The sequence below is a fragment of the Pogoniulus pusillus genome, chromosome 36 (genome assembly GCF_015220805.1).
Source record: "Pogoniulus pusillus isolate bPogPus1 chromosome 36, bPogPus1.pri, whole genome shotgun sequence".
Lineage (NCBI taxonomy): Eukaryota > Metazoa > Chordata > Aves > Piciformes > Lybiidae > Pogoniulus > Pogoniulus pusillus.
The window spans coordinates 3,077,341-3,101,804 of NC_087299.1; the positions used below are offsets into that span (position 1 = coordinate 3,077,341).

General features: G+C 52.6%; 1 protein-coding gene across 5 annotated transcripts in view; it reads left to right on the top strand.

Annotated features, from left to right (window-relative positions):
* The window catches only part of PAX7 (paired box 7), a 201,194-nt gene that overhangs the window by 121,271 nt on the left and 55,459 nt on the right, over window positions 1–24,464 (top strand). For all 5 annotated transcript variants that reach the window (XM_064171983.1, XM_064171987.1, XM_064171986.1 and 2 more), the window contains exons 7-8: window positions 4,821–4,986; window positions 6,390–6,589. In XM_064171983.1, coding sequence (XP_064028053.1) covers window positions 4,821–4,986; window positions 6,390–6,589 — 366 coding nt within the window. The remainder of the gene's footprint in view (window positions 1–4,820; window positions 4,987–6,389; window positions 6,590–24,464) is intronic.

Here is a 24,464-nt window from a genome sequence, read left to right on the forward strand (position 1 = left end):
GGCTGCAGGGAGACCTTGGAGTAGCTTTGCATTAGCTGAAGGGGCTCCAGGAGAGCTGGGGAGGGACTTCTGACAAGGGCTGGGAGTGACAGGATGAGGAACAATGGCTTTGAGGTGGGAGAAGGGAGACTGAGAGTGGAGGTGAGGAAGGAATTCTTGAGAGTGAGGGTGGGGAGAGACTGGCACAGGCTGCCCAGGGAGGCTGTGGATGTCCCCTGCCTGGAGGTGTTCGAGGCCAGGTTGGATGAAGCTTTGAGCAACCTGGGCTGGTGGGAGGTGTCCCACCCATGGCAGTGGGATTGGGACTAGACCATCTTGAAGGTCCCTTCTAAGACAAACCATTGTAGAGTTCTGTGATTCTATGACCCAGAGAACCTCTCAGGAGGGCGTGTGTGAGGCTCAATGTGTTTGCAGCAAGCACCTCTGCAGCGCCCATGGGCTGGGAGCCATGAGCTAACAGCTCCTGGTGAGGACAGGTTGTCTTCTCCTGCCCAGTGAATTGCACATCCCCACAGCTGCCAAGGAGAAAAAGGTGGACTAAGAGGTGACCTTTTCTAGGGGAACTCAATTTAGAGGCCAGAGAAGGACTCCCAGTTCCAGACTGGGATCACGAAGTACAAGGCAGGCTGGGCTAAGGCTCTGCTGTGTCTAGGGAAGAGAGTTTTGCTTTGGTTCCACAAGATGTGGGGACAGTTTGGGCAGCAGTGCCTCAAACTCTTGTAACCCCAGCTCCTGATCTGATGCTGAGCAGCTTGGAAGCCTGATGGAAGACTTCTCTTTGCTCTTCCCCCTCCCCACCCCCCCCAAAATGCTTTACTCTTGATTTTTGCTCCATTTTTCCTTGTTGCTGTGAAATTCAATCGTGTTTTCTAGCCCTTTAGGCCTCACAAAGTCCAGCAGCTGCATTCTCATCTGGCTTGAAAGCTTATCCACATACTTCTGAACCCCAAACAGGGAATGGGGCCTGAGAACCTCCCTGATTAAAAATGAAGTAAACCAAACCCAAGAGACAGCTTGAGAAAACCCTTCCCACTGTGGCAGAGGGGAGAGTGCCCGAGATAAAACAGACCAGGGCAGAGAAAAAAACCATTTAGAACAACCTCCCCTTGACAGGTAGAGTGGCAGAGGGAAGGAGAACCCAGCTTTGCCCATGCATTAATACCAGGCTCATTTTAGCTCAGGGGGGTTTAAACTGGCTGCAGCACAACCCCAGTGCACACTGCAGTGCCTCTTGCAACCTTCCCTTGATAGGTAGAGTGGCAGAGGGAAGGGGAACCCAGCTTTGCCCATGCATTAATACCAGGCTCTTTTTAGCTCAGGGAGGGGTAAATTGGCTGCAGCACAATCCTGGTGCACACTGCAGTGCCTCTTGCAACCTTCCCTCGACTCTTACAGGTAGAGTGGCAGAGGGAAGGAGAACCCAGCTTTGGCCATGCATTAATACCAGGCTCATTTTAACTCAGGGGGGGTTAAATTGGCTGCAGCACAACCCCGGTGCACACTGCAGTGCCTCTTGCAACCTCCCCTTGACAGGTAGAGTGGCAGAGGGAAGGAGAACCCAGCTTTGCCCATGCATTAATACCAGGCTCTTTTTAGCTCAGGGAGGGGTAAATTGGCTGCAGCACAATCCTGGTGCACACTGCAGTGCCTCTTGCAACCTCCCCTCGACTCTTACAGGTAGAGTGGCAGAGGAAAGGAGAACCCAGCTTTGACCATGCATTAATACCAGTCTCATTTTAACTCGGGGGGGGGGTTAAATTGGCTGCAGCACAATCCTGGTGCACACTGCAGTGCCTCTTGCAACCTCCCCTTGACAGGTAGAGTGGCAGAGGGAAGGAGAACCCAGCTTTGGCCATGCATTAATACCAGGCTCATTTTAACTCAGGGGGGGGTTAAATTGGCTGCAGCCCAATCCTGGTGCACACTGCAGTGCCTCTTGCAACCTCCCCTCGACTCTTACAGGTAGAGTGGCAGAGGGAAGGAGAACCCAGCTTTGGCCATGCATTAATACCAGGCTCATTTTAACTCGGGGGGGGTTAAATTGGCTGCAGCACAACCCCGGTGCACACTGCAGTGCCTCTTGCAACCTCTCCTTGACAGGTAGAGTGGCAGAGGGAAGGAGAACCCAGCTTTGCCCACACACTAATACCAGGCTCATTTTAGCTCAGGGGGGGTTAAATTGGCTGCAGCACAACCCCGGTGCACACTGCAGTGCCTCTTGCAAAGGGAGCATGTCTTAGCATACAGACAACAGTGATTTGCTGCAGCAGAGAGAAGCTGAGCAAACCCCTGTATTCCCTCCGGTCTGGTTCTATCTATTTAGCTTGTCTAACACAGCAAACCACGATGCTAATCTCCCTCTTTATCCCTCCTAACAGTGCAGCCGTGTTGCTATTATGGTGCTTAATCCTTCGGCATGATTCACATAGTTGTCAGATAACGAGGCAGAATGGCCAGGTGGTAGCAGTGCATCTATTTGCTATGGACTCTGGTGGAATACACAAGTGAAATCATCCCTCTTCGGCTCATCCTTCTGCTGATAGCCTCCTCTCCTGCTCTTTCTGTGCCATGCAGCAGTGCAAGTTGAAGGCTGACCCACTGGAAAGTAGCTCTTTGGTGAAGAACTTCCCAATCCTGCTGGGCAACAGGATGCTCCTGAGCCAGAAACGTGCCCTGGGGGCTGAGAAGGTCGATGGTCTCCTGGGGTGCATCAAAAAGAGTATGGCCAGCAGGTTGAGGGAGGTTCTCTTCCCACTCTGCTCTGCTCTGGTGAGGCTACATCTGGAGTCTAGCCCTGGAGGCTACATCTTAGATGTGCTGAGGGATTTGGTTTAGTGAAGGACTTGTCAGTGTGAAACTAATGATTGGACTCGATGAGCTTGAAGGTCTTTTCCAGTCTAAGAGATTCTTCTTGATTCTGTGATCCATAGGATCAGTCAGGGTTGGAAGGGACCACAAGGATCATCTAGTTCCAAGTCCTGCGTTCAGACCTGGGTTCTTCAGTTCAAGAAGGATGTGGAACTGCTTGAGTGGGTACAGCAAAGGGCTGCAGAGATCATTAGGGGATAGGAGTATCTCTCTTAGGAAGAAAGGCTGAGGCTGGTCAGGACGCACCTTGAGTGCTGTGTCCAGTTCTGGGCTCCTGAATTGCAGAGAGATGTTGAGGTGCTGGAAGGTGTTGAGAGAAGGGCAGCAAGGCTGGGGAGGGGCCTGGAGCACAGCCCTGTGAGGAGAGGCTGAGGGAGCTGGGGGGGTGCAGCCTGCAGCAGAGGAGGCTCAGGGCAGAGCTCATTGCTGTCTGCAGCTGCCTGCAGGGAGGCTGTAGCCAGGTGGGGTTGGGCTCTGCTGCCAGGCAGCCAGCAACAGAACAAGGGGCCCCAGTCTGAAGCTGTGTCAGGGCAGGTTGAGGCTGGCTGTTGTTAGGAAGTTGTTGTCAGAGAGAGTGCTTGGCATTGGAATGGGCTGCCCAGGGAGGTGGTGGAGTCTGTGTGGCTGGAGGTGTTGCAGCCAAGGCTGGCTGGGGCACTGAGTGCCATGGCTTAATCAGTTAGAAGAGTTAGGTGCTAGGTTGGAGTCAATGATCCTAAAGGTCTCTTCCAACCTGGTTAATTCTGTGGTTCTGTGACATGAGGCTTTTTAGGCTAGAGAAGACTGAGCATGTCTTAGCAATGCTTAAAGGGTGGGTGTCAGCAGGACAGAGCCAATCATATGTCAGCGGTGCCCAGTGACAGGGCAAGAGGTAAGTGGCACAAACATGGACGCAGGAGATTTCATCTAAACATGAAGAGGAACTTCCCTACACTTTGAGGGTGGTAGAGCACTGGAGCAGGCTGCCCAGAGAGATGATGGAGACTCCTCAGGAGTCATTCAAAACCCACCTGGGCACCACCCTGTGCTCTGACACGGGGTTTGGACTGGGTGATCCCTTTCACCTCCTATCTTGCTGTGATTCTATGACTCTGTGGTCTTCAGCTGGGAGGCTGGGGCAGAACTGTTATGTGGGAGGAGGGAAACTGAGGAATGGTGAAGGATTCTCTGTGGTTCTGTGGCTCTGTGGTCTTCACCCAAGGGGCAGGGGCAGAAATGATATATGGGAGAAGGGAAACTGAGGAATGGTGAAGGATTCTCTGTGGTTCTGTGGCTCTGTGGTCTTCAGCCAAGGGGCAGAACTGTTACCTGGGAGAAGGGAAACAGGAATGGTGAAGGATTCTGTAGTCTTCAGCCAAGGGGCAGGGCAGGGGCAGAACTGTTACCTGGGAGAAGGGAAACAGGAATGGTGAAGGATGCTGTGTGATTCTGTGGCTCTGTGGTCTTCAGCCAAGGGGCAGGGGCAGAACTTCTGTCTGGGAGAAGGGAAACTGAGGAATGGTGAAGGATTCTGTGGTGTTCAGCCAAAGGGCAGGGCAGGGGAAGAACTGTTACCTGGGAGAAGGGAAACTGAGGAATGGTGAAAGATTCTGTGGTCTTCAGCCAAGGGGCAGGGCAGGGGCAGAACTGTTACCTGGGGGAAGGGATACTGAGGAATGGTGAAGGATTCTGTGGTCTTCAGCCAAGGGGCAGAACTGTTACCTGGGAGAAGGGAAACTGAGGCATGGTGAAGGATTCTGTAGTCTTCAGCCAAGGGGCAGAACTGTTACCTGGGAGAAGGGAAGCTGAGGAATGGTGAAGGAACAAGGAGGAAAACACAAATTCCATGCCAGGCAGCGACTCAAAGCCGTTTTTGGCCAGTGCTGTATTTCTGGGTGTGTTTCCACCAGCAGCCCAGGTGAGAAGGGGCAGCAGGTCAGAGTCTCACCTGGTCTCTCCCCTCTCCCCATCAGGTGTGGTTCAGCAACCGCAGAGCGAGGTGGCGCAAACAGGCCGGAGCCAACCAGCTGGCAGCTTTCAACCACCTGCTGCCAGGGGGCTTCCCACCAACAGGAATGCCAACGCTCCCACCATACCAGCTGCCAGATTCCACCTACCCAACCACCACCATTTCCCAAGGTGAGAGCCCATTCACCTGCACTGCCTCTTTTCTCTTGCCCTACAGCATCCCAGCCTCCTTCCGCCTTCCCGATTCGTGCCATCCCACCCAGGCTCTTTTAACATAGGGAAGTTTTCCTTTAGTTGGGAAAATAATTGCTTTTCCCCAAAGCCAAAGGAGATTTCTCCTGTGTCTCATTGTCCTTTCTCTACAGTCTCATGGCTGTAGTACAAAGAATGGGTTGGGTTGGAAGGGACCTTGAAGATCATTTAGTTCCAAACCCCCCTGCCATGGGCAGGGTTAGCTTCTGCTAGACCTCATCCAACCTGGCCTTGAACACCTCCAGGGAGGGGACATCCACAGCCTCTCTGGACAACCTGTGCCAGTGTCTCCCTACCCTCACTGGGGATCTTTCTTTCTAATCTCCAGTCTAAATCTGCCCTCCTCAACCAATTCTTCTGTTCAGCTTTGAAATGATGACCACATCAGTGCAAAAAGAGTATCACACAGGGGATCCTTCCACGGTGCAGCCTCAAGTCCTTTTCCACTGGGCAGCTTTCAGCCACTCTGCTCCAGGTCAGGAGCATTCATGGGATTGTTGTGACCCAGATATAGGACCCAGCCCTGGGTCTTGTTGAACCTCATCTCACTGACCTTGACTTATGGATCCAACCTAGTCAGGTCCCTCTGCAGAGCCTTTCTACCTTCCAAAAAATCAATGCTCCCACCCATTTTAGTACCATCCTATAGAATCATAGAATCATAGAATCATAGAATCAAGCAGGTTGGAAGAGACCTCCAAGATCATCCAGTCCAACCTAGCACCCAGCCCTAGCCAGTCAACTAGCCCACGGCACTAAGTGCCTCAGCCAGGCTTTTCGTGAACACCCCCAGGGACGGTGCCTCCACCACCTCCCTGGGCAGCCCATTCCAGTGCCAATCACTCTCTCTGCCAACAACTTCCTAACAACATCCAGCCTATACTTTCCCGGGCACAACTTGAGACTGTGTCCCCTTGTTCTGTTGCTGCTTGCCTGGGAGAAGAGGCCACCCCCCACCTGGCTACAGCCTCTCTTCAGGTAGTTGTAGACAGCAATGAGGTCACCCCTGAGCCTCCTCTTCTCCAGGCTGCACACCCCCAGCTCCTTCAGTCTCTCCTCATAGGGTTTATGTTCCAGGCCCCTCACCAGCTTTGTTGCCCTTCTCTGGACACATTCCAGCACCTCAACATTTCTCTTGAATTGAGGAGCCCAGAACTGGACACAGCACTCAAGGGGTGGCCTGAGCAGTGCTGAGCACAGGGGCAGAATAACCTCCCTTGTCCTGCTGGCCACACTGCTCCTGATGCAGGCCAGGATGCCATTGGCTCTCTTGGCTCCTGACACATCCCACAGCTGTTCACCCCCAAACACTCTCTCCACAGACGGGGGAAGCACTGTCCACAGGCCCCAGCCCCTGCCACCATCCACCATGCACCAGGGAGGACTCGCCGCAGCCGCCGCTGCTGACACCAGCTCTGCCTACGGGGCCCGACACAGCTTCTCCAGCTACTCAGACAGCTTCATGAACGCTGCAGCTCCTGCCAACCACATGAATCCTGTCAGCAATGGCCTCTCTCCACAGGTATGTGACCTGCTTCTATTCTCTTTCTTTGCCTGGGAGCTGGGGCCGGGGCAAGCTTCAAGCTACTGCAGTGTGTTCTGTTTCCTTTGTGGCTCAGAGGAGTTGATGATTCTGTGCACAAGGAGGTTATTGTTATTGCCAGCAGTTCTTGGAGGCAGCCTAGTTAAAGCAAGTGCCTTGGTTGGTGATCAGCAATAGCTCTGGCCTGAGCTCAGAGTGTTTGCATCCTCTCAGTTGCCCTATCCAGCTTAGCACACTGTCATACATCCCAACACCAGCACCTGGGGCAGTGCTGCTCATCTTCTCAGCCCTCCAAAATACTTCCAGTGCAGCTGTGGGCCTTTCACTTGTGGATTTTAGCCTCGTGGAAGCATGTTTGGCTTTTTGTAGCCACTTTGTGCAAGCTCTCTTTAGATGCAGTCCATGATTTGTGGGTGACTGATTTAGACATAGGTGATGCCAGCTTGTCCAACCATGGCTGGGACATGGAAAGCTCTTCCTTATGGAAGTGCTACCAATCTGAGCTTCCTCAAGACATGGGGATGTAGATCTGGGATTTAGGTTTGGGAAGCTAATTGTCATGTAAACAGCTCTGCTGCTGCTTTGCACAAGGTCAGAATAAGAGGTGTAGGTAAGCACTAAAGGAAGGAAGCTACACTTCAGACATATCTCCTGTTGCCTTCAAATCAGGTAACATCCTCCAGCAGCCCCTTGATTTCAAATCCTTGTTTGAGCTCAGAATAGGACACCCATGACCTGACTCTAGGAGCTGTGCTCCAAGCCTCAGCCTTCCAAAAGTCCCAGGCTTGACCAATTTGCTTCCAGTTGTACTTGTGGCTTTCCAGCATTGCACATGAGAGAGCAGCTTCCATCATCAGCTGGTCTAGAGAGGGCAGAACTTGTGCTGTGTGTGCGAGACTGGACTTATGTTCTCAGCTGAAGCCTGTGGAGACACCAGGATGTACACCACTGAGAGCATAACCTGCTCTGTCACTGTCCTGGGATAAGAATTTGAGTTGTCTGTCACCTCGTTACATGGAGCCTTTCACTTTCTCTTTCCTTGCCTTGCTGCCAGCTGTTTCCCAAGAGCTCATTTGATTTTAAGTGGAACAAGGCCCATGGAGCATGCTGAAAATTAACAGCAAGAGGTGGTACCTGTGCAGGGCTGGTACCTGTGCAGGGCTAGCTGGGAGGCTACCAAATATCTTTTGTATTTGCAAAGTCCTGCAGCTGGGTAGAGGCAATGCCAAGCACAAATCCAGGTTGGGCAGTGAGTGGCTGGAGAGCAGCCCTGAGGAGAGGGACTTGAGGGTGCTGCTGGAGGAGAAGCTCAACAGGAGCCAGCAGTGTGCACTTGCAGCCCAGAAAGCCAAGCAGAGCCTGGGCTGCAGCAGCAGAAGTGTGGCCAGCAGGGCCAGGGAGGGGATTCTCTGCTCTGTTCTGCTCTGCTGAGACCCCACCTGGAGTCCTGCATCCATTTCTGGAGCCCCTGGGACAAGAGGACTGTGGAGATGCTGGAGAGTGTCCAGAGCAGGGCCAGGAGGATGCTGAGAGGGCTGCAGCAGCTCTGCTGTGAGCACAGAGTGAAAGAGTTGGGGCTGTGCAGGCTGGAGCAGAGGAGGCTCCCAGGGGACCTTCTTGTGGCCTGCCAGGATCTGAAGGGGGCTCCAAAGAAGCTGGGGAGGGACTTCTGAGGCTGTGAGGGAGTGGCAGGAGTGGGGGAAATGGAGCAAAGCTGGAGGTGGGGAGAGTGAGGCTGGAGGTGAGGAGGAAGTTGTTGAGCAGGAGAGTGGTGAGAGGCTGGACTGGGTTGCCCAGGGAGGGGGTTGAGGCCCCATGGCTGGAGGTGTTTGAGGCCAGGCTGGCTGAGGCTGTGTGCAGCCTGCTCTAGGGTAGGGTGTCCCTGGGCATGGCAGGGGGGTTGGAACTGGCTGCTCCTTGTGCTCCCTTCCAGCCCTGACTGAATCTATGATTCAGTGATTCTGATTTTGGTCACTTGCAGCACACTACACATGCAGTGGGCTCCAACAGTTGATTCAGAGTGGCCTCTGCTGCTATTTAAGACAGGAAAAGCAAAATAATTTGAAGCTTAGAGGGGAGAAATCAGGCAGGCATCAGAAATGAAAAGGCTACAACTGTTCAGAGAGGAGTCCAATAAATGGAGGGCATCAGAGAGGTCTATAGATTGGGAGCTGTGATCGTTTGTGGTCTCTCGAGTGTGAAAACCAAACACTGAGTGTCAATGGAAAGAGGGAAATTCTTGCAGCTCCTCTGAAATGCTCTCAAATCCTCACTTTTAGCTTTGAATGGCCCTAGGATAGAAAATGGAAAAGAAAAAAGAAGTGTGACTGCCATGAGGCTGAATATTGCCTCCAAGGGTGTCATTTGGAGGGGGAAATAAGGAGATGTCTTTCTGACAAGGGATTTCTAACAGCACCTGGCTTGGGAGCTGAGCTCATAGCATGGAATTCAAAGGCAGGCTGCAGGTTAGATGGTCCAGGGCAGGTGATTAATTCAGATTATCACAAGCCCAATTTAGCACCAGGGAATAAGTGAAGGATGAGATCCACATGATAAGCTGCACAGGCTCTGGCTCCAAGTCCATCAGGCAATTTCCATTTCTCTAGCTTCATCATCTCCTTCCTAGCCCCACTCACTAAATCAGAGGCTCATTGAAATGACCAGACCAAAGCTTTTTCTATGCTTATCCCTATCCCAAATTACCCTGCCCCCAGGCTCAGGCTAGGGGAAGATAGAGTCCTGAGCCAATAAGCCCTTTGTATGGGGAAAGAGAGGCTGCATTATCTGGCAGTCCTGAAGAAAAGAGAGCTTTGCACCCCAAGAAGGGGAGATTCCCATTTTCCTAATGCTTTTAATCATGTGAGGGCCAAGATAGCAGCATATAAATTCCTCTCTTTCTTTTGTGCATAGTGAGGCTAACCCGGGTTATTTTCTGACTGCTTTATATTCCCCTTAATCTCTCTCCTCTCCTGCCATTCTCAGCCCTCTGCTGTTCCTAGTGGAAGGATGCAAGAAATGCTCCTCACAGCACAAAACAGCAACTCCAAACCTGCCCCCTTTTGTCATAGAATAGACAATCTCAAGTGGAGAAGGACCCACAAAGATCATCGAGTCCAACCCCAGGCCTTTTGGAGTGGGGTGGGTTAGGGTTTTGTGAGGTCTCAATGTGGGATGCTCTGCATAGAATGGTTCAGGTTGGAAAAGACCTCCAAAATCACCCAGTCCAACTGTCACCCCAAACCCAGCATGGCCATTAAACCATGTCCCCATGTGCCATGGCCACGGGTTCCTGTGCATCTCACGGGCTCACAGGATATTAGGGGTTGGAAGGGACCCAAAGAGATCACTGAGTCCAACTCCAGGCCTTTTGGAGTGGGGTGGGTTAAGGTTTTGTGAGGTCTCAATGTGGGATGCTCTGCATAGAATGGTTCAGGTTGGAAAAGAACTCCAAAATCACCCAGTCCAACTGTCAACCCAAACCCAGCATGGCCACTAAACCATGTCCCCTTGTGCCATAGCCACATCTCACAGGCTCACAGGATATTAGGGACTGGGCCACACCTGGAGTGCTGTGTCCAGTTGTGGGCTCCTCAATTCAGGAGAGATGTTGAGGTGCTGGAAGGTGTTGAGAGAAGGGCAGCAAGGCTGGGGAGGGGCCTGGAGCACAGCCCTGTGAGGAGAGGCTGAGGGAGCTGGGGGGGTGCAGCCTGCAGCAGAGGAGGCTCAGGGCAGAGCTCATTGCTGTCTGCAGCTGCCTGCAGGGAGGCTGTAGCCAGGTGGGGTTGGGCTCTGCTGCCAGGCACCCACCAACAGAACAAGGGGCCCCAGGCTGAAGCTGTGTCAGGGCAGGTTGAGGCTGGCTGTTGTTAGGAAGTTGTTGTCAGAGAGAGTGATTGGCATTGGAATGGGCTGCCCAGGGAGGTGGTGGAGTCTGTGTGGCTGGAGGTGTTGCAGCCAAGGCTGGCTGGGGCACTGAGTGCCATGGTCTGCTTGGTTGGGCAGGGCTGGGTGCTAGGTTGGGCTGGATGAGCTCAGAGGTCTCCAACCTGCTTCATTCTGTGGTCCTATGATCTGCTTGATTGGATACGATTGGGTGCTAGGTTGGGCTGGATGAGCTTAGAGGTCTCTTCCAACCTGCTTGATTCTATGATTCTGTGATTCAAAGAAATCATTGAGCCCAACCCCCCTGCCAGAGCAGGACAGACCCAATCCAGGCCAGATCACAGATGAACACATCCAGACAATCAACTGCACTCTGTTTGAGTGCTCCAGTGCTGTAATGCATTCTTTCTGTCCACTTCCCTTCCCAGCACAACAAAGAAGACTACTTGCTTTCAAAATAAAACCACCCAAACACAACCTTGCAGAGTCAGAGAAGAAGGAGTGGGGAACAAAAGTGCTCCAGAAATTAGAGACACTTTCCAATCTGTCCAAAAATAGGCATTTGAGTTTGCAAATGTCAATGTCTAGAAATATATTGATGTCAATATAGAGAGAAACATCTCTAAGTGGGGAGGAGCACAAACAGAAGCTGGTGATGGATAATGAAGTGGAATTGCTCACTGTGCAAATAGGGTAAGGCTGCTGAGCCAATACAGTGTGGGCAGAGTGAATATGGGTGTGAGTTGCAGCAAAAGAGGTTCCAGCTCAACACAAGGAGGAACTTCTTGACTGGAAGGGTCCCAGAGCCCTGGCACAGGCTGCCCAGAGAGGTTGTGGAGTCTCTTTCTCTGGAGACTTTCCAGGCCTGTCTGGATGTGTTCCTGTGTGATCTGTGTTAGATCACATTGCCCTGCTCTGGCAGGGAGGTTGGACTCGATGATCTCCTTGGCTCCTTTCCAAGCCCTGACATCCTGTGAGCCTGTGAATAGAACATCCTCCTCATTGCTCAACATTTGCAAGAGCTCAGGAAAAGCCTGCCCTGCACACCAAAGGCAGGCAGTTGAGACTGACTGCCCTTAAAGGCTACTGGCAGTTCTAAGGCTTCTGAACTAACTCCTGACCTCAAAATTGATTCAAATCATAACCCTCTATGAGCCCATTCGAAAGCACTTTCCCTCCTCCTAAGTGGGTTTAAAAGAGCCTTATAAAGTGACAAAAACTAACCAAGTTTAGATCAAGCAGAAGCAAATCACTGGAAAGGAGAATACACAACAAGATCATAGAACCATAGAACCATAGAATCAAGCAGGTTGGAAGAGCTCCAAGCTCATCCAGCCCAACCTAGCACCCAGCCCTGCCCAACCAACCAGACCATGGCACTCAGTGCCCCAGCCAGCCTTGGCTGCAACACCTCCAGCCACACAGACTCCACCACCTCCCTGGGCAGCCCATTCCAATGCCAATCACTCTCTCTGACAACAACTTCCTAACAACATCCAGCCTCAACCTGCCCTGACACAGCTTCAGCCTGGGGCCCCTTCTTCTGGCCCTGGCTGCCTGGCAGCAGAGCCCAACCCCACCTGGCTACAGCCTCCCTGCAGGCAGCTGCAGACAGCAATGAGCTCTGCCCTGAGCCTCCTCTGCTGCAGGCTGCACCCCCCCAGCTCCCTCAGCCTCTCCTCACAGGGCTGTGCTCCAGGCCCCTCCCCAGCCTTGCTGCCCTTCTCTCAACACCTTCCAGCACCTCAACATCTCTCTGCAATTCAGGAGCCCAGAACTGGACACAGCACTCCAGGGGTGGCCTGAGCAGGGCTGAGCACAGGGGCACAAGAACCTCCCTTGTCCTGCTGCCCACACTGCTCCTCAGCCAGCCCAGGATGCCATTGGCTCTGCTGCCCACCTGGGCACTGCTGCCTCCTCTTCAGCACCTCTCTCCCAGCGCCCCCAGCTGCCTCTTTGCCTGGCTGCTCTCAGCCACTCTGTCCCCAGCCTGTAGTGCTGCTTGGGGTTGTTGTGGCCAAAGTGCAGAACCCTGCACTTGGCCTTGTTCAGTCTCATCCCCTTGGCCTCTGCCCACCCATGCAGCCTGGCCAGGTCCCTCTGCAGGGCTCTGCTACCCTCCAGCAGCTCCACAGCTGCTCCTAGCTTGGTGTCATCTGCAAACTCACTGATGCTGGACTCAATCCCCTGCTCCAGATCATCAGTAAAGATATTGATCAGGACTGGGCCCAGCACTGATCCTTGGGGAACACCAGCTGCCATCTGTGCAACCATCCCGCAGCACCACTGCAGCTCAGCCTTCTCCTCCTCCTGCTCCAGCAGGGAGAAATATCAGCTGCAAGGAAGGAGGGAGCTGAGGAGATGGGGGGAGGGGGGGAAGAACCCAAACCATGGGGAATCTTTAAAATGATGGCAGTCTGTCTGAGCTGCAGACAGACACTTGTCTGCTTTCATCCCTCAGCAGCAGCAGGAGGGAGATCTCTTTGCAGTTTAGACAAGGAGGGGAGGTGGGGGCCAGGCTGGCCCTGAGCTCCCAGCGCTTGCTCCCTCTTGGCTATCCAATTACCCCGGGATTGGGTGTCCCAGCCCAAATCCAGCAGACAGGCACAGTGCTGGCAGCTGAAATCCTAGAGGAGCAGCAGCATGGCATTTCCATTCCCACCACAGAGCAGAGGGGATCACGTTTGGCTTCTGCAGGCTCCACCTCCCCCCTCCCACACACTCACTTCAGTCTGTCCGTGTGTCCCCCCCCGCCCCCGACCCTCGGTCCTGACACTGCTGGAAGCTTTACCCAGACCTTCACATGGGAAATGGCCACGATCCCTGTTTGTTTTCCAGCCTGTAGCACACACAAAGCTTTGTGCCTGCCCAGCTCCACTGCTGGATCCCCAAAGTATTCCCCTTGGATTTTCCCCGATTTAGAGACTGCTGTGGTTGGATTTGGTGGTCTCTGGAGGTCCCTTGCAACCCCTGCCACTCTGAAATTCTGCCTCTGGCTCAGACCAGAGGCTGCTGAGGACCAGGAGGGAATTTTTATCTTCAGCTACTTCATCTCATGATGTTAAAAGGAGAGGAGAGGAGAGGAGAGGAGAGGAGAGGAGAGGAGAGGAGAGGAGAGGAGAGGAGAGGAGAGGAGAGGAGAGGAGAGGAGAGGAGAGGAGAGGAGAGGAGAGGAGAGGAGAGGAGAGGAGAGGAGAGGAGAGGAGAGGAGAGGAGAGGAGAGGAGAGGAGAGGAGAGGAGAGGAGAGGAGAGGAGAGGAGAGGAGAGGAGAGGAGAGGAGAGGAGAGGAGAGGAATGGAGAGGAGAGGAGAGGAGAGGAGAGGAGAGGAGAGGAGAGGAGAGGAGAGGAGAGGAGAGGAGAGGAGAGGAGAGGAGAGAAGCAGAAAACAGAATAGAACAGAATAGAACAGAGTAGAATAGGAGTGGAGTGTGATCAGACTGGAAATGATCCTTAAGATCATCAAGACCAACCATTAACCCAACACTACCAAGTCTGCTGCTAAACCATGTCCCTCAGAACCACATCTAGAAGGCTTTTAAACACCTCCAGGGATGGGGACTCCATCACTGCCCCAGGCAGCTTGTTCCAGGCCTTGACAACTCTCGGGGGAAAGACATTTCTCCTAATGCCCAAATGAGAGCTCCCAGATGCAACCTGAGACCATTTCCTCTTGTGCTGTGGCTTGCTGCCTGGGATAAGAGACCAACACTTACTTGGCTCCAACCTCCTTTTGGAGCCAGAAGGTCTCCTCTCAGCCTCCTTTTCTCCAGGTTGAACAATCCCAGATCCTGCAGCTGCTCCTCACAGAAGCTGCTCTCTAGACCCTTCCCCAGCTTTGTTGCCCTTCTCTGGACCTGCTCCAGCTCATGATGTGTCACTTCACACAAGAACACCAACTTGGGCTCACAAAGAGCAGTCCCACACGACCCAACTGCTCCTTCTCAGGACGTCTCATGTCATGTCCCTTCCTGGTCTGCTCAGTGAGGGACTTCAGGCTACCCCAAGCAGTGATTTGTGCTGGTTTCCTGCTGGAACAGCCTTGGTAGCAGAGAGCTCTTGCCTGGCTGGGAAACATCTGCAGCCAGATGAGTCACCTTGCATCTGTCAGGATGCTCTGGAGCGGTTGCACAGTCACGGATTAGCGGCACTGGGAAGCAAGGACGTGCAGCAGCCAGGTCCCCACTGCTCCTCAAAGGTCCCATGGGCTAGCAGCAGCTGTCACAAATTCAGCTGGGCTGACTCAGGGGCCTCAGAGCTGCCTCTGGGCTGTTCATGCCCGTGCCAAAGCATAACAGAGATACAGGGACCCGAAGCAATGTTGAGTGCAGAGATGGAGCGATCAGTTAGCAGTCACCCAGAGTGGGATTTCTGGCCCTGGAGCTTCTGGCTCACTGTTTCTCACATGGGTGGGTTGTAAATCAGATGTGTGGGGGGGATCTATTTGCTTGTCAATATTTCCCACTCATTTTCATCCCACAGAGGAAAAAAAAATCCCCTTTATTAACAGGACCTAACGACCTTAAGTAGAATGTGGCCTCCACCATGATGACTTCCTTAGCCAGGTCAGTTGAGAACAAGCTTTGAGCCCATTTGGTTGGCAGTTCAGACTTGTGCTGGCTGAATCATAGAATCATAGAATCATAGAATCAACCAGGTTGGAAGAGACCTCCAAGCTCATCCAGTCCAACCTAGCACCCAGCCCTATCCAGTCAACCAGACCATGGCACTAAGTGCCTCATCCAGGCTTTGCTTGAACACCTCCAGGGACGGTGCCTCCACCACCTCCCTGGGCAGCCCATTCCAATGCCAAATCACTCTCTCTGGCAAGAACTTCCTCCTAACATCCAGCCTAGACCTGCCCTGGCACAACTTGAGACTGTGTCCCCTTGTTCTGTTGCTGGTTGCCTGGGAGAAGAGGCCAACCCCACCTGGCTACAATGTCCCTTCAGGTAGTTGTAGACAGCAATGAGCTCTGCCCTGAGCCTCCTCTTCTCCAGGCTGCACACCCCCAGCTCCCTCAGCCTCTCCTCATAGGGTTTATGTTCCAGGCCCCTCACCAGCTTTGCTGCCCTTCTCTGGACACCTTCCAGCACCTCAACATCTTTCTTGAATTGAGGTGCCCAGAACTGGACACAGCACTCAAGGTGTGGCCTGAGCAGTGCTGAGTACAGGGGAAGAATAATCTCCCTTGTCCTGCTGCCCACACTGCTCCTGATGCAGGCCAGGATGCCATTGGCTCTGCTGCCCACCTGGGCACACTGCTGCCTCATCTTCAGCTCCTATCTATCAGTACCCCCAGGTCCCTTTCCTCTTGGCTGCTCTCAGCCACTCAGTCCCCAGCCTGTAGTGCTGCTTGGGGTTGTTGTGGCCAAAGTGCAGAACCCTGCCCTTGGCCTTGTTAAATCTCATCCCATTGGCCTCTGCCCACCCATCCAGCCTAGCCAGGTCCCTTTGCAGGGCTCTCCTACCTTCCAACAGCTGCTCCCAGCTTGGTGTCATCTGCAAACTTACTGATGCTGGACTCAATCCCCTCGTCCAAGTCATCAATAAAGATACTGAACAGGACTATTCATAGAATAGGTATTCATAGAATCATAGAATCATAGAGGATTGTCCCTCAGTGTGGCTGAGGTAAGGCTTGTGATAAATAGCTCAGGAAGTCATAGACTTGTCTTGGTTGGAAGAGACCTTTAAGATCATCAAATCCAATCCTTGAGCCAGCACTGCCAGGGCACCTCTAAGCCATGGAATCATAGAGCCATAGAATCAATCAGGGTGGAAAAGACCTCCACATCTCTATGGCTTCGAAACCCCTCCAGGCTGCCCAGAGAGGTTGTGGAGTTTCCTTCTCTGGAGCCTTTCAAGGCCTGTCTGGATGTGTTCCTGTGTGATCTGAGCTAGATTGTATGGTCCTGCTCTGGCAGGGGAGTTGGACTGGATGATCTCTTTGGGTTTCTTCCAACCCCTAACATCCTGTGGTTCAGTGATCCTTTGGTCCTGTGATGCTGTGATCCAGTGATGGGGACTCCACCACTGCCACCAGGCAGTTTCCAGCCCCAAACCTGCAGTGTTCTTGGGATTGTTGTGACCCAAGTACAGGACCCAGCACTTGGGCTTGTTGAACCTCATTCCTTTGACCTCAGCCCATCAATCCATCCTGGTCAGGTCCCTTTGTAGAGCTTCCTGAGCCTTCAGCACATCAAGAGACCCTCCCAGCTTAGTGCCATGAGCAAACTGACTGAGAGTGTTCTAACCTCCTTGCCCAGATCATCCATAAAGAGATTAAAGAGAACTGGTCCCAGTTCTGAGCCTTGGCAAACTCAGTGTTAAGCCCAGTTACATCCTGAACAGCATCTGAGAGTCCTTCCAGAGATGTCTGTAGTGCAGTGTGGGCTGAGGTGGGAGGAAGGGCAATGAAAAGGGAGAAGTGAGGGCCACATTTGGCTGTGCCTCTGCCATTAGTGGTGATGGGACATTCCCTGGGTGCTTTTTCAACAGGACAAGCTGTATTTGGGACTGCTTCAGCTCTAGCTCATCTCTTCTGCCTCTTGAAATGTCACCCTGGGTTTTGGGAGGATTTTCATAGAATCAGAGAGTAGATTTCACACACACACACACAACTTCACCTCCTGAAACATCTGCTGCCCTTTAAGACCCAAGTCTGTATCTTCACTGTAGCACATTGGGGTCTTGCAAAGGCTCACAGGATGTCAGGAGTTGGAAGGGACCCAAAGAGCTCATCCAGTCCAATCCCCCTGCCACAACAGGATCACACAATCTAGCTCAGGGCACACAGGAACACATCCAGACAGGCCTGGAAAGGTTCCAGGGAAGAAGACTCCACAACCTCTCTGGGCAGCCTGTGCCAGGGCTCTGGGTCCCTTCCAGTCAAGAAGTTCCCCCTTGTGTTAAGCTGGAACCTCCTGTGCTGCAGCTTCCATCCACTGCTGCTTGTCCTGTGCCAGGGAGCAGTGAGCAGAGCCTGTCCCCCCCTCCTGACCCCCAGCCCTCAGATAGTTATAAACATTGATTCAATCCCCTCTGAGTCTTCTCTTCTCCAGACTAAGCAGCCCCAGGGCCCTCAGCCTCTCCTCACCAGGCACTGCTCCAGTCCCCTCAGCATCCTCGTAGCCCTCTGCTGGACTCTCTCCAGCAGATCCCTGCCCCTCTGCAACTGGGGAGCCCCAAACTGAAGGCAGTGCTCAAGATGAGGTCTCACGAGGTCAGAGTAGAGGTGGAGGAGAACCTCCCTTGATCTGCTGCACACACTCTGCTTAATGCCCCCCAGGATCCCATTGGCCCTCTTGGCCAATTACTGCCCCATGGATGCTCTCCCCCAGCACTCCCAAGTCCCTCTCCTTGGGGCTGCTCTGCCATGCTTTATGCCAAAGCTTTGTTGTGGAGCTGGAGAGCACTCTAAGGTCTAGCTGAGAGTCAGGCATTTCCTCTACTTTCATGCCATTTTCTTTCTGAGACCTTTAAATCTTTGAACAAACCCACAGGATCCCCCAGAGATTAGGCCAATTCCAGAAACACAAAGAGCCAAGAGAAACTTGTTCACCATCCCATGTTTGTTGCTTTAATTTTCTCAGGGCTTTCACTCCACTTTATTTCCCCCCCCCCCAATGTGTAGTGTTCCACGAGCAAATCCATTCCCAAAGGCTGGCATCAGGCTTTACAATTTCTGGTTCATCCTTGCTTTTAGATGGTGGTTTTGATGGAGCACTTCAAGCCCAGCTCAAGCCTTAGCCCCAAACTTACACTCTAAGCCTGAGGATCCTTTCAGCCTACGCAACCACAGCACCATCTTGTTGCTCCCTCTCCATCCTCTTCCACAGCTACACTGGGGTGGGATTAGAGATCATCTGAATCCCTTTTAGAAGCAGACTGATCCTGGCAGAAGCATGAGAAGAGCCAGCTGAGCCCTTTTATTTTTTGGGGGGGGGCTGGGATCTGGGGGGAGGAGGAGGAAACCTGGCACTAGGGAGTGACAAGATATTAGCTGTCGAGAGAGGCGCAGGCATCGCCGTGTCTGGCTCTGGCAAAAGCAGAGCTGCTTCCTTCAGTGATATGGATCCCTCCTGTCTGGCTCCTTTTTTTTTCCTTTCATCCTCTCTCTTTTTCTCTTTAAAAAGGAAAAAAAAAATATTTAAAGATATTTCCAATATTGTTTTGAATTTCTTTCCCTTCCCTTTTTTGTGTGCGTCGGAGACACTGCGCCTATAATAAGCATTCAAAATGAGTCTTGCTGGGCCAGGAGAGAGGGGAGGGGAAGAAAAAGGAGGAGGAGAGGGTGAGATTTAGTTGGAGGGGGGGGAGGTGAGGAATAGGAAAAGGAGGAGGGGGTTTAAATAGCAAAGAAAAGGACCCAAAAAAAAAAATATAGAAACCCTTGATGCAAATCACTGGGAGAGAGAAAATTATGTGCAATTACCCAAGCGATACTGGGCAGCCTTGCCCACCCCAACCAACAAGATCTCATTAACAAGCAGAAAATAAGATTGAAATGGTGTGTAAAAGAGCTGAAAAATGAATTTGAATGCTGCATTTGTCCACAATTACCCCCTCGTTCACACATATTTTATTGCAATTTTTTTATTATTCTTAATCTTTCCATCCCTCAAAGCAGATTGGGAACATCCTGGCATTACAGTTGCTGAGGGAGGAAGCATTAAGGATTCCCTCTTTCCCCTGAAAGGAGACCCTTTCTCCAGCTCACATTTTAAAGGGTTGGGTTTTGGAGGGATAAGGATTCATTTCTCTGGCTTATCTTGAGTGTAGGAATGTGTTCTTGTAATATTCTTTAACCTGGGAGGCTCTCGGGTGCCACCTCACAGGAGGCTTTTCCCTGAACCTTAGAATCATAGCACCATGGAATCGAGCAGGTTGAAAGAGACCTGCAAGCTCATCCAGTCCAACCTAGCACCCAGCCCTATCCAATCAACTATGGCACTAAGTCATAGAATCATAGAACCAGGCAGGGTTGGAAGGGACCACAAGGAGCAGCCAGTTCCAACCCTAACCCTAACCCTACCCTAGAGCAGGCTGCACACAGCCTCAGCCAGCCTGGCCTCAAACACCTCCAGCCTTGGGGCCTCAACCCCCTCCCTGGGCAACCCATTCCAGCCTCTCACCACTCTCCTGCTCAACAACTTCCTCCTCACCTCCAGCCTCACTCTCCCCACCTCCAGCTTCACTCCATTCCCCCCACTCCTGCCACTCCCTCGAAGCCTCAAAAGTCCCTCCCCAGCTTTTTTGTATCCCCCTTCAGATGCTGGCAGGCCACAAGAAGGTCCCCTGGGAGCCTCCTCTGCTCCAGCCTGCACAGCCCCAACTCTTTCAGGCTGTGCTCACAGCAGAGCTGCTGCAGCCCTCTCAGCATCCTCCTGGCCCTGCTCTGGACACTCTCCAGCATCTCCACAGCCCTCTTGTCCCAGGGGCTCCAGAACTGGATGTAGGACTCCAGGTGGGCTCTCAGCAGAGCACAGCAGAGGGAGAGAATACTCTCCCTGGCCCTGCTGGCCACACTGCTGCTGCTGCAGCCCAGGCTCTGCTTGGCTTTCTGGGCTGCAAGTGCACACTGCTGGCTCCTGCTGAGCTTCTCGTCCAGCAGCACCCCCAAGTCCCTCTCCTCAGGGCTGCTCTCCAGCCTGACACTGCTCAGCCTGCATTGGTGCTTGGCATTGCCTCCACCCAGCTGTAGGACCTTGCCCTTGGTCTCATTGAACCTCATGGGGTTGCTTCCAGGGTTCCTCTACCTCCCTTTTCCATCTCTCCTCCTTTCTCCCACCTTCCTTTTCTCTGTTGGTTTTCCACCATGTAGCCTCTGCCCTTTTCTCCCCATGCTGCTTCCTCCTCATTCCCCCTGCAGCCCCATCTCTCCAGAGGACTGTGACTCAGACATTCATAGAACGGTTTGAGTTGGAAGGGACCTTCAAGGCCATCCAGTTCCAATCCCCTGCCATGGGCAGGGACACTTCCCACTGGCCCAGATTGCTTGAGGCCTCATCCAACCTGTCTTTGAACATCTCCAGGGAGGTGACATCCACAACCTCCCTGGGCAACCTGTGCAGTGTCTCATAGGCTCACAGGATGTCAGGGGTTGGAAGGGACCCAAAGAGATCATCCAGACCAACCTCCCTGCCAGAGCAGGACCACACAATCGAGCTCAGGTCACAGAGGAATGCAGGCTTCTCCAGAGGAGACTCCACAACCTCCCTGGGCAACCTGTTCCAGTGTCTCCTCACCCTCACTCTCAAGAATTTCTTTCTCATCTCCAGTCTCAATCTCCCATCTTGCAGCTCAAAGCCATTGTCCTTTGTCCTGTCACTTCATGCCTTTGTCAGAAGTCCCTTCCCAGCTCTCCTACAGCCCCTGTCAGGTACTGGAAGCTTGCTACAAGATCTCTCCAGCACCTTCTTTTCTCCAGGCTGATGTCTTTGCCCTTCCAAAGGTGGTTGCTGTCCCTTTACTCACTCCCAAAGCTCCCTCTCATCCTGTTCCTTTTCCAGTGAGCCAGTTTCATCCTCCCAATAACCTTGTGGCAGGCTTCCACAGGGGATTTTTCTAGAGGAGGAGGCAAACATGTGCCAAAAATCCATGTCCTTGGGGTTCTTTTGATTTGCCAGGGGGATGGAGAAGGGACATGGGGAAGCTCTGGGAGAAACTGCCTCTGCTCAGCCAGCGTTGGCATTTCCCCTTGCTTGGTGTCAAATCCAGCTCTGCCTCTCTCTCTCTCTCAACTTTTAACCCACATGTCCCAGGCAAGCTGGCAGGTTTTTTTCCATTCTCTTCACCCCCCTCTCAACCCCCTCTTTTTTTTTCTTTCTTTCTTTTTTTTTTTAATATTTAGCCAAACAAAGCCCATCTGCTCCTGTCAATTAGACTCCTCTGCTCCCAGCAACAGGGAAAAAAAAAGAGGAGAAGGGAACATTTTTCTCGTGTGAAAGTAGATCCCTATTTATTTGCCTCATTCCTAATGACTCTTGCTGGGAGAGAAAGAGCTGAGTGGGAAGGGGGGAAGTCATATCTTGGGGGGTGTGTGTGTGTGGGCAACTCCTTTGCAGTCAATTTTGAGGGTTTTTGGGGGGTTGGAAGCTTTGATCTTGTTGAAAAGTGGTTAGAGACAAGCAAGGCAGCATCTGACTACCTTAATGCTCATCCTAATGCTCTGGATGGCACTGATCAAAGAGTGGTCAGGGGTTGGAACAGGTTGCCTAAGGAGGTGGTGGAGTCACCATCCCTGGAGGTGTTCAAGAAGAGCCTGGGTGAGGCAGTCAGGCACTTAGTGCCATGGTCTGGTTGACTGGATAGGGCTGGGGGGATAGGTTGGACTGGATGAGCTTGGAGGTCTCTTCCAACCTGGTTGATTCTATGCTTCTATGATTCTGTGGTCTGGTTGATTGGGCAGGGCTGGGTGCTAGGTTGGATTGGATGAGCTTGGAGCTCTCTCCCAACCTGCTTGATTCTATGATTCTATGATTCTGTGGTCTGGTTGATTGGGCAGGGCTGGGTGCTAGGTTGGACTGGATGAGCTTGGAGCTCTCTTCCAACCTGTTTGATTCTATGGTTCTTTGATTGTGTTTATGGCTGTGTGATTTTTTCACTCCAGACATTGTTGGGCTGAGATATTGAAATATGAGAAGCACTGAAGGGTTGCAGAGCAAGCAGTTAGGTCCTGAGTCTTGAATTCATAGAATCCCAGAATCATAGAATTGAGTTGGAAAGGATCTTGAAGATCATCTAGCTCCAACCAACCCCTCTCATGGACAGGGATGCCTCCCACTGGCTCAGGTTGCTCCAAGTCTCATCCAAACTGACCTTGAACACTTTGAAGGGACATCCACAACCTCCCTGGGCAACCTGTTCCAGTGTCTCCTCACCCTCACTGGAATGAATCTCTTTCAACATGAGTTTTGTTGCTACCGGTAGTAGGGTCAAGGATCAGCCCCTCTGGCACTGCACCATTTGTAAACTCAATTCTTACAAGCAGACAAATTGAGGAGAAAAGAGAATAAGGAGAAAATAGGAGAAGAAATAGAGGGAAAAAGAACCTGAGGAGAGTGACAGGACCAGTGAGAGCAAGAAGAAGAAATTCAGGTTGGTGTGAAAGTGCTGAGTCCCCAAATATCAGAGCAGGGAGACACCCAGGGCTGAGATGTGCTAATCTGTACCCTTAAATCATGAAGCATCCCTGCCCACTCAGAGCCCACTACCCACTCACAGGGTGGTGAAAGTAAAGCTGAAGCTGGATGGGTGAAAGAGGCATTGCAAGGGCTGTAATTCCTGCTGAAATCCAGACAGGACTGCTGGGGCTTTCAGCTCTCTCCTCTGGGTCCTGTCTCTTTTCCATACCAGCGAGGGTTTAAGAGGGACTTGGCTGAGAGACACAGACTTGGAGAATTCAAATGCAGGATTTGCCCTGCTTTTTGATTACTGAGGGAACTCGAGACAAGGCAGGCAGGGCAGATAGAGAGGAAAAGGAGAGATTAGCAATTAATGGAGCATCCAGCCTGGCCATGGGCATTTCTGAGCCACCTCTGGCATTCAGAGGCGAGCGTTTGGCCGCCTGGCTCCAATAACCCAGGGACTGGGGAGCTGGTGGTGAAGCTGCAGGAGGCATGGAGGGACTGCAGCAAGGGAAAAGGCAGGCCTGGAATGAGGGATGTGAGGTAGAGGAGAAGCTTAAAAGGCACTACAAGGAAATAATCAGGACCTAGAGGCAGGGGCATGCGTGTGCTTTGGCACGCCTGTGCCCGCAAGGGCATCCGTGTCCTGCCTGCACGGTCCCTGTGTGTGTCCAGGGCTTGTGTGTGCCTCTCAAAGTCTAGCTGTGGTGGAACAGCTGGGCTCCAGCTGTGCCCTGGCTGGGAAAAGCCATCCACAAGAGGAAAAAAAATCCACAACAAGGCACTTGGCGGTGGATCAGGCACCGACCCCAGCCTGCCCCCCTCTGTTTTCCACAAGGAGGGCTTGTGGGAAGTGCATTGGCTGCAGTAGGTGCAGCAGCACAGGGGAGATGCTGGGAGAGGAGGTGGGATGAGGTGGTGTAGCTTTACTTGTTTTTGCCTTCCAGGGTCTGAAGGGGGCTGCAAGAAAGCTGGGGAGGGACTTTTTAGGCTATCAGGGAGTGACAGGACTGGGGGGAATGGAGCAAAGGTGGAGGTGGGGAGAGTGAGGCTGGAGGGGAGGAGGAAGTTGTTGAGCAGGAGAGTGGTGAGAGGCTGGAATGGGTTGCCCAGGGAGGGGGTTGAGGCCCCATGGCTGGAGGTGTTTGAGGCCAGGCTGTGTGAGGCTGTGTGCAGCCTGCTCTAGGGTAGGGTGTCCCTGGGCATGGCAGGGGGGATGGAACTGGCTGCTCCTTGTGGTCCCTTCCAACCCTCACTGATTCTCTGATTCTATACTTGGGGCCATCCTTGTGAGCCTCAAGCCTGTCCCAGCTCAGACAACACCACACTAGAAGGTGGGCAAAGGGTTGTGGATTGTTGATGTAGATCCATGTTAAGGGGATGTGCCATGACCTCCAGCATTCCCAGAGCTGCTGGATGCAGTTGGAAAGGGCTCATTATCCACTAGGGTTTATTTTCTATACCCTTCCCCATCTCTGTGTGCTAATGATGCAGAAAGCTCCCATTCACTCCCACCCCAAAGCCAGGCAGCTGCTGGGATCACTGATGGATGGGTTGCAGTGTTTTGGGGCAAAGCTTGTAAGTAGGACTCCTGAAGCTGAGAGCACAATGACCACTGGAATGGGGTCCCCAGGGAGGTGGTTGAATCCCCATCCCTGGAAGGGTTTCAAAGCTGTAGAGATGTGGTGCTGAGAGATGTGGTTTAGTCCCAGGCTTGGTAGAGGTAGAGAGTGGTTGGAGTGGATGAGCTTTAGTCCCAGGCTTGGTAGAGGTAGAGAGTGGTTGGAGTGGATGAGCTTAAAGGTCTTTTGCAGCCAAGATGATTCTAGGCTTCTATGACAG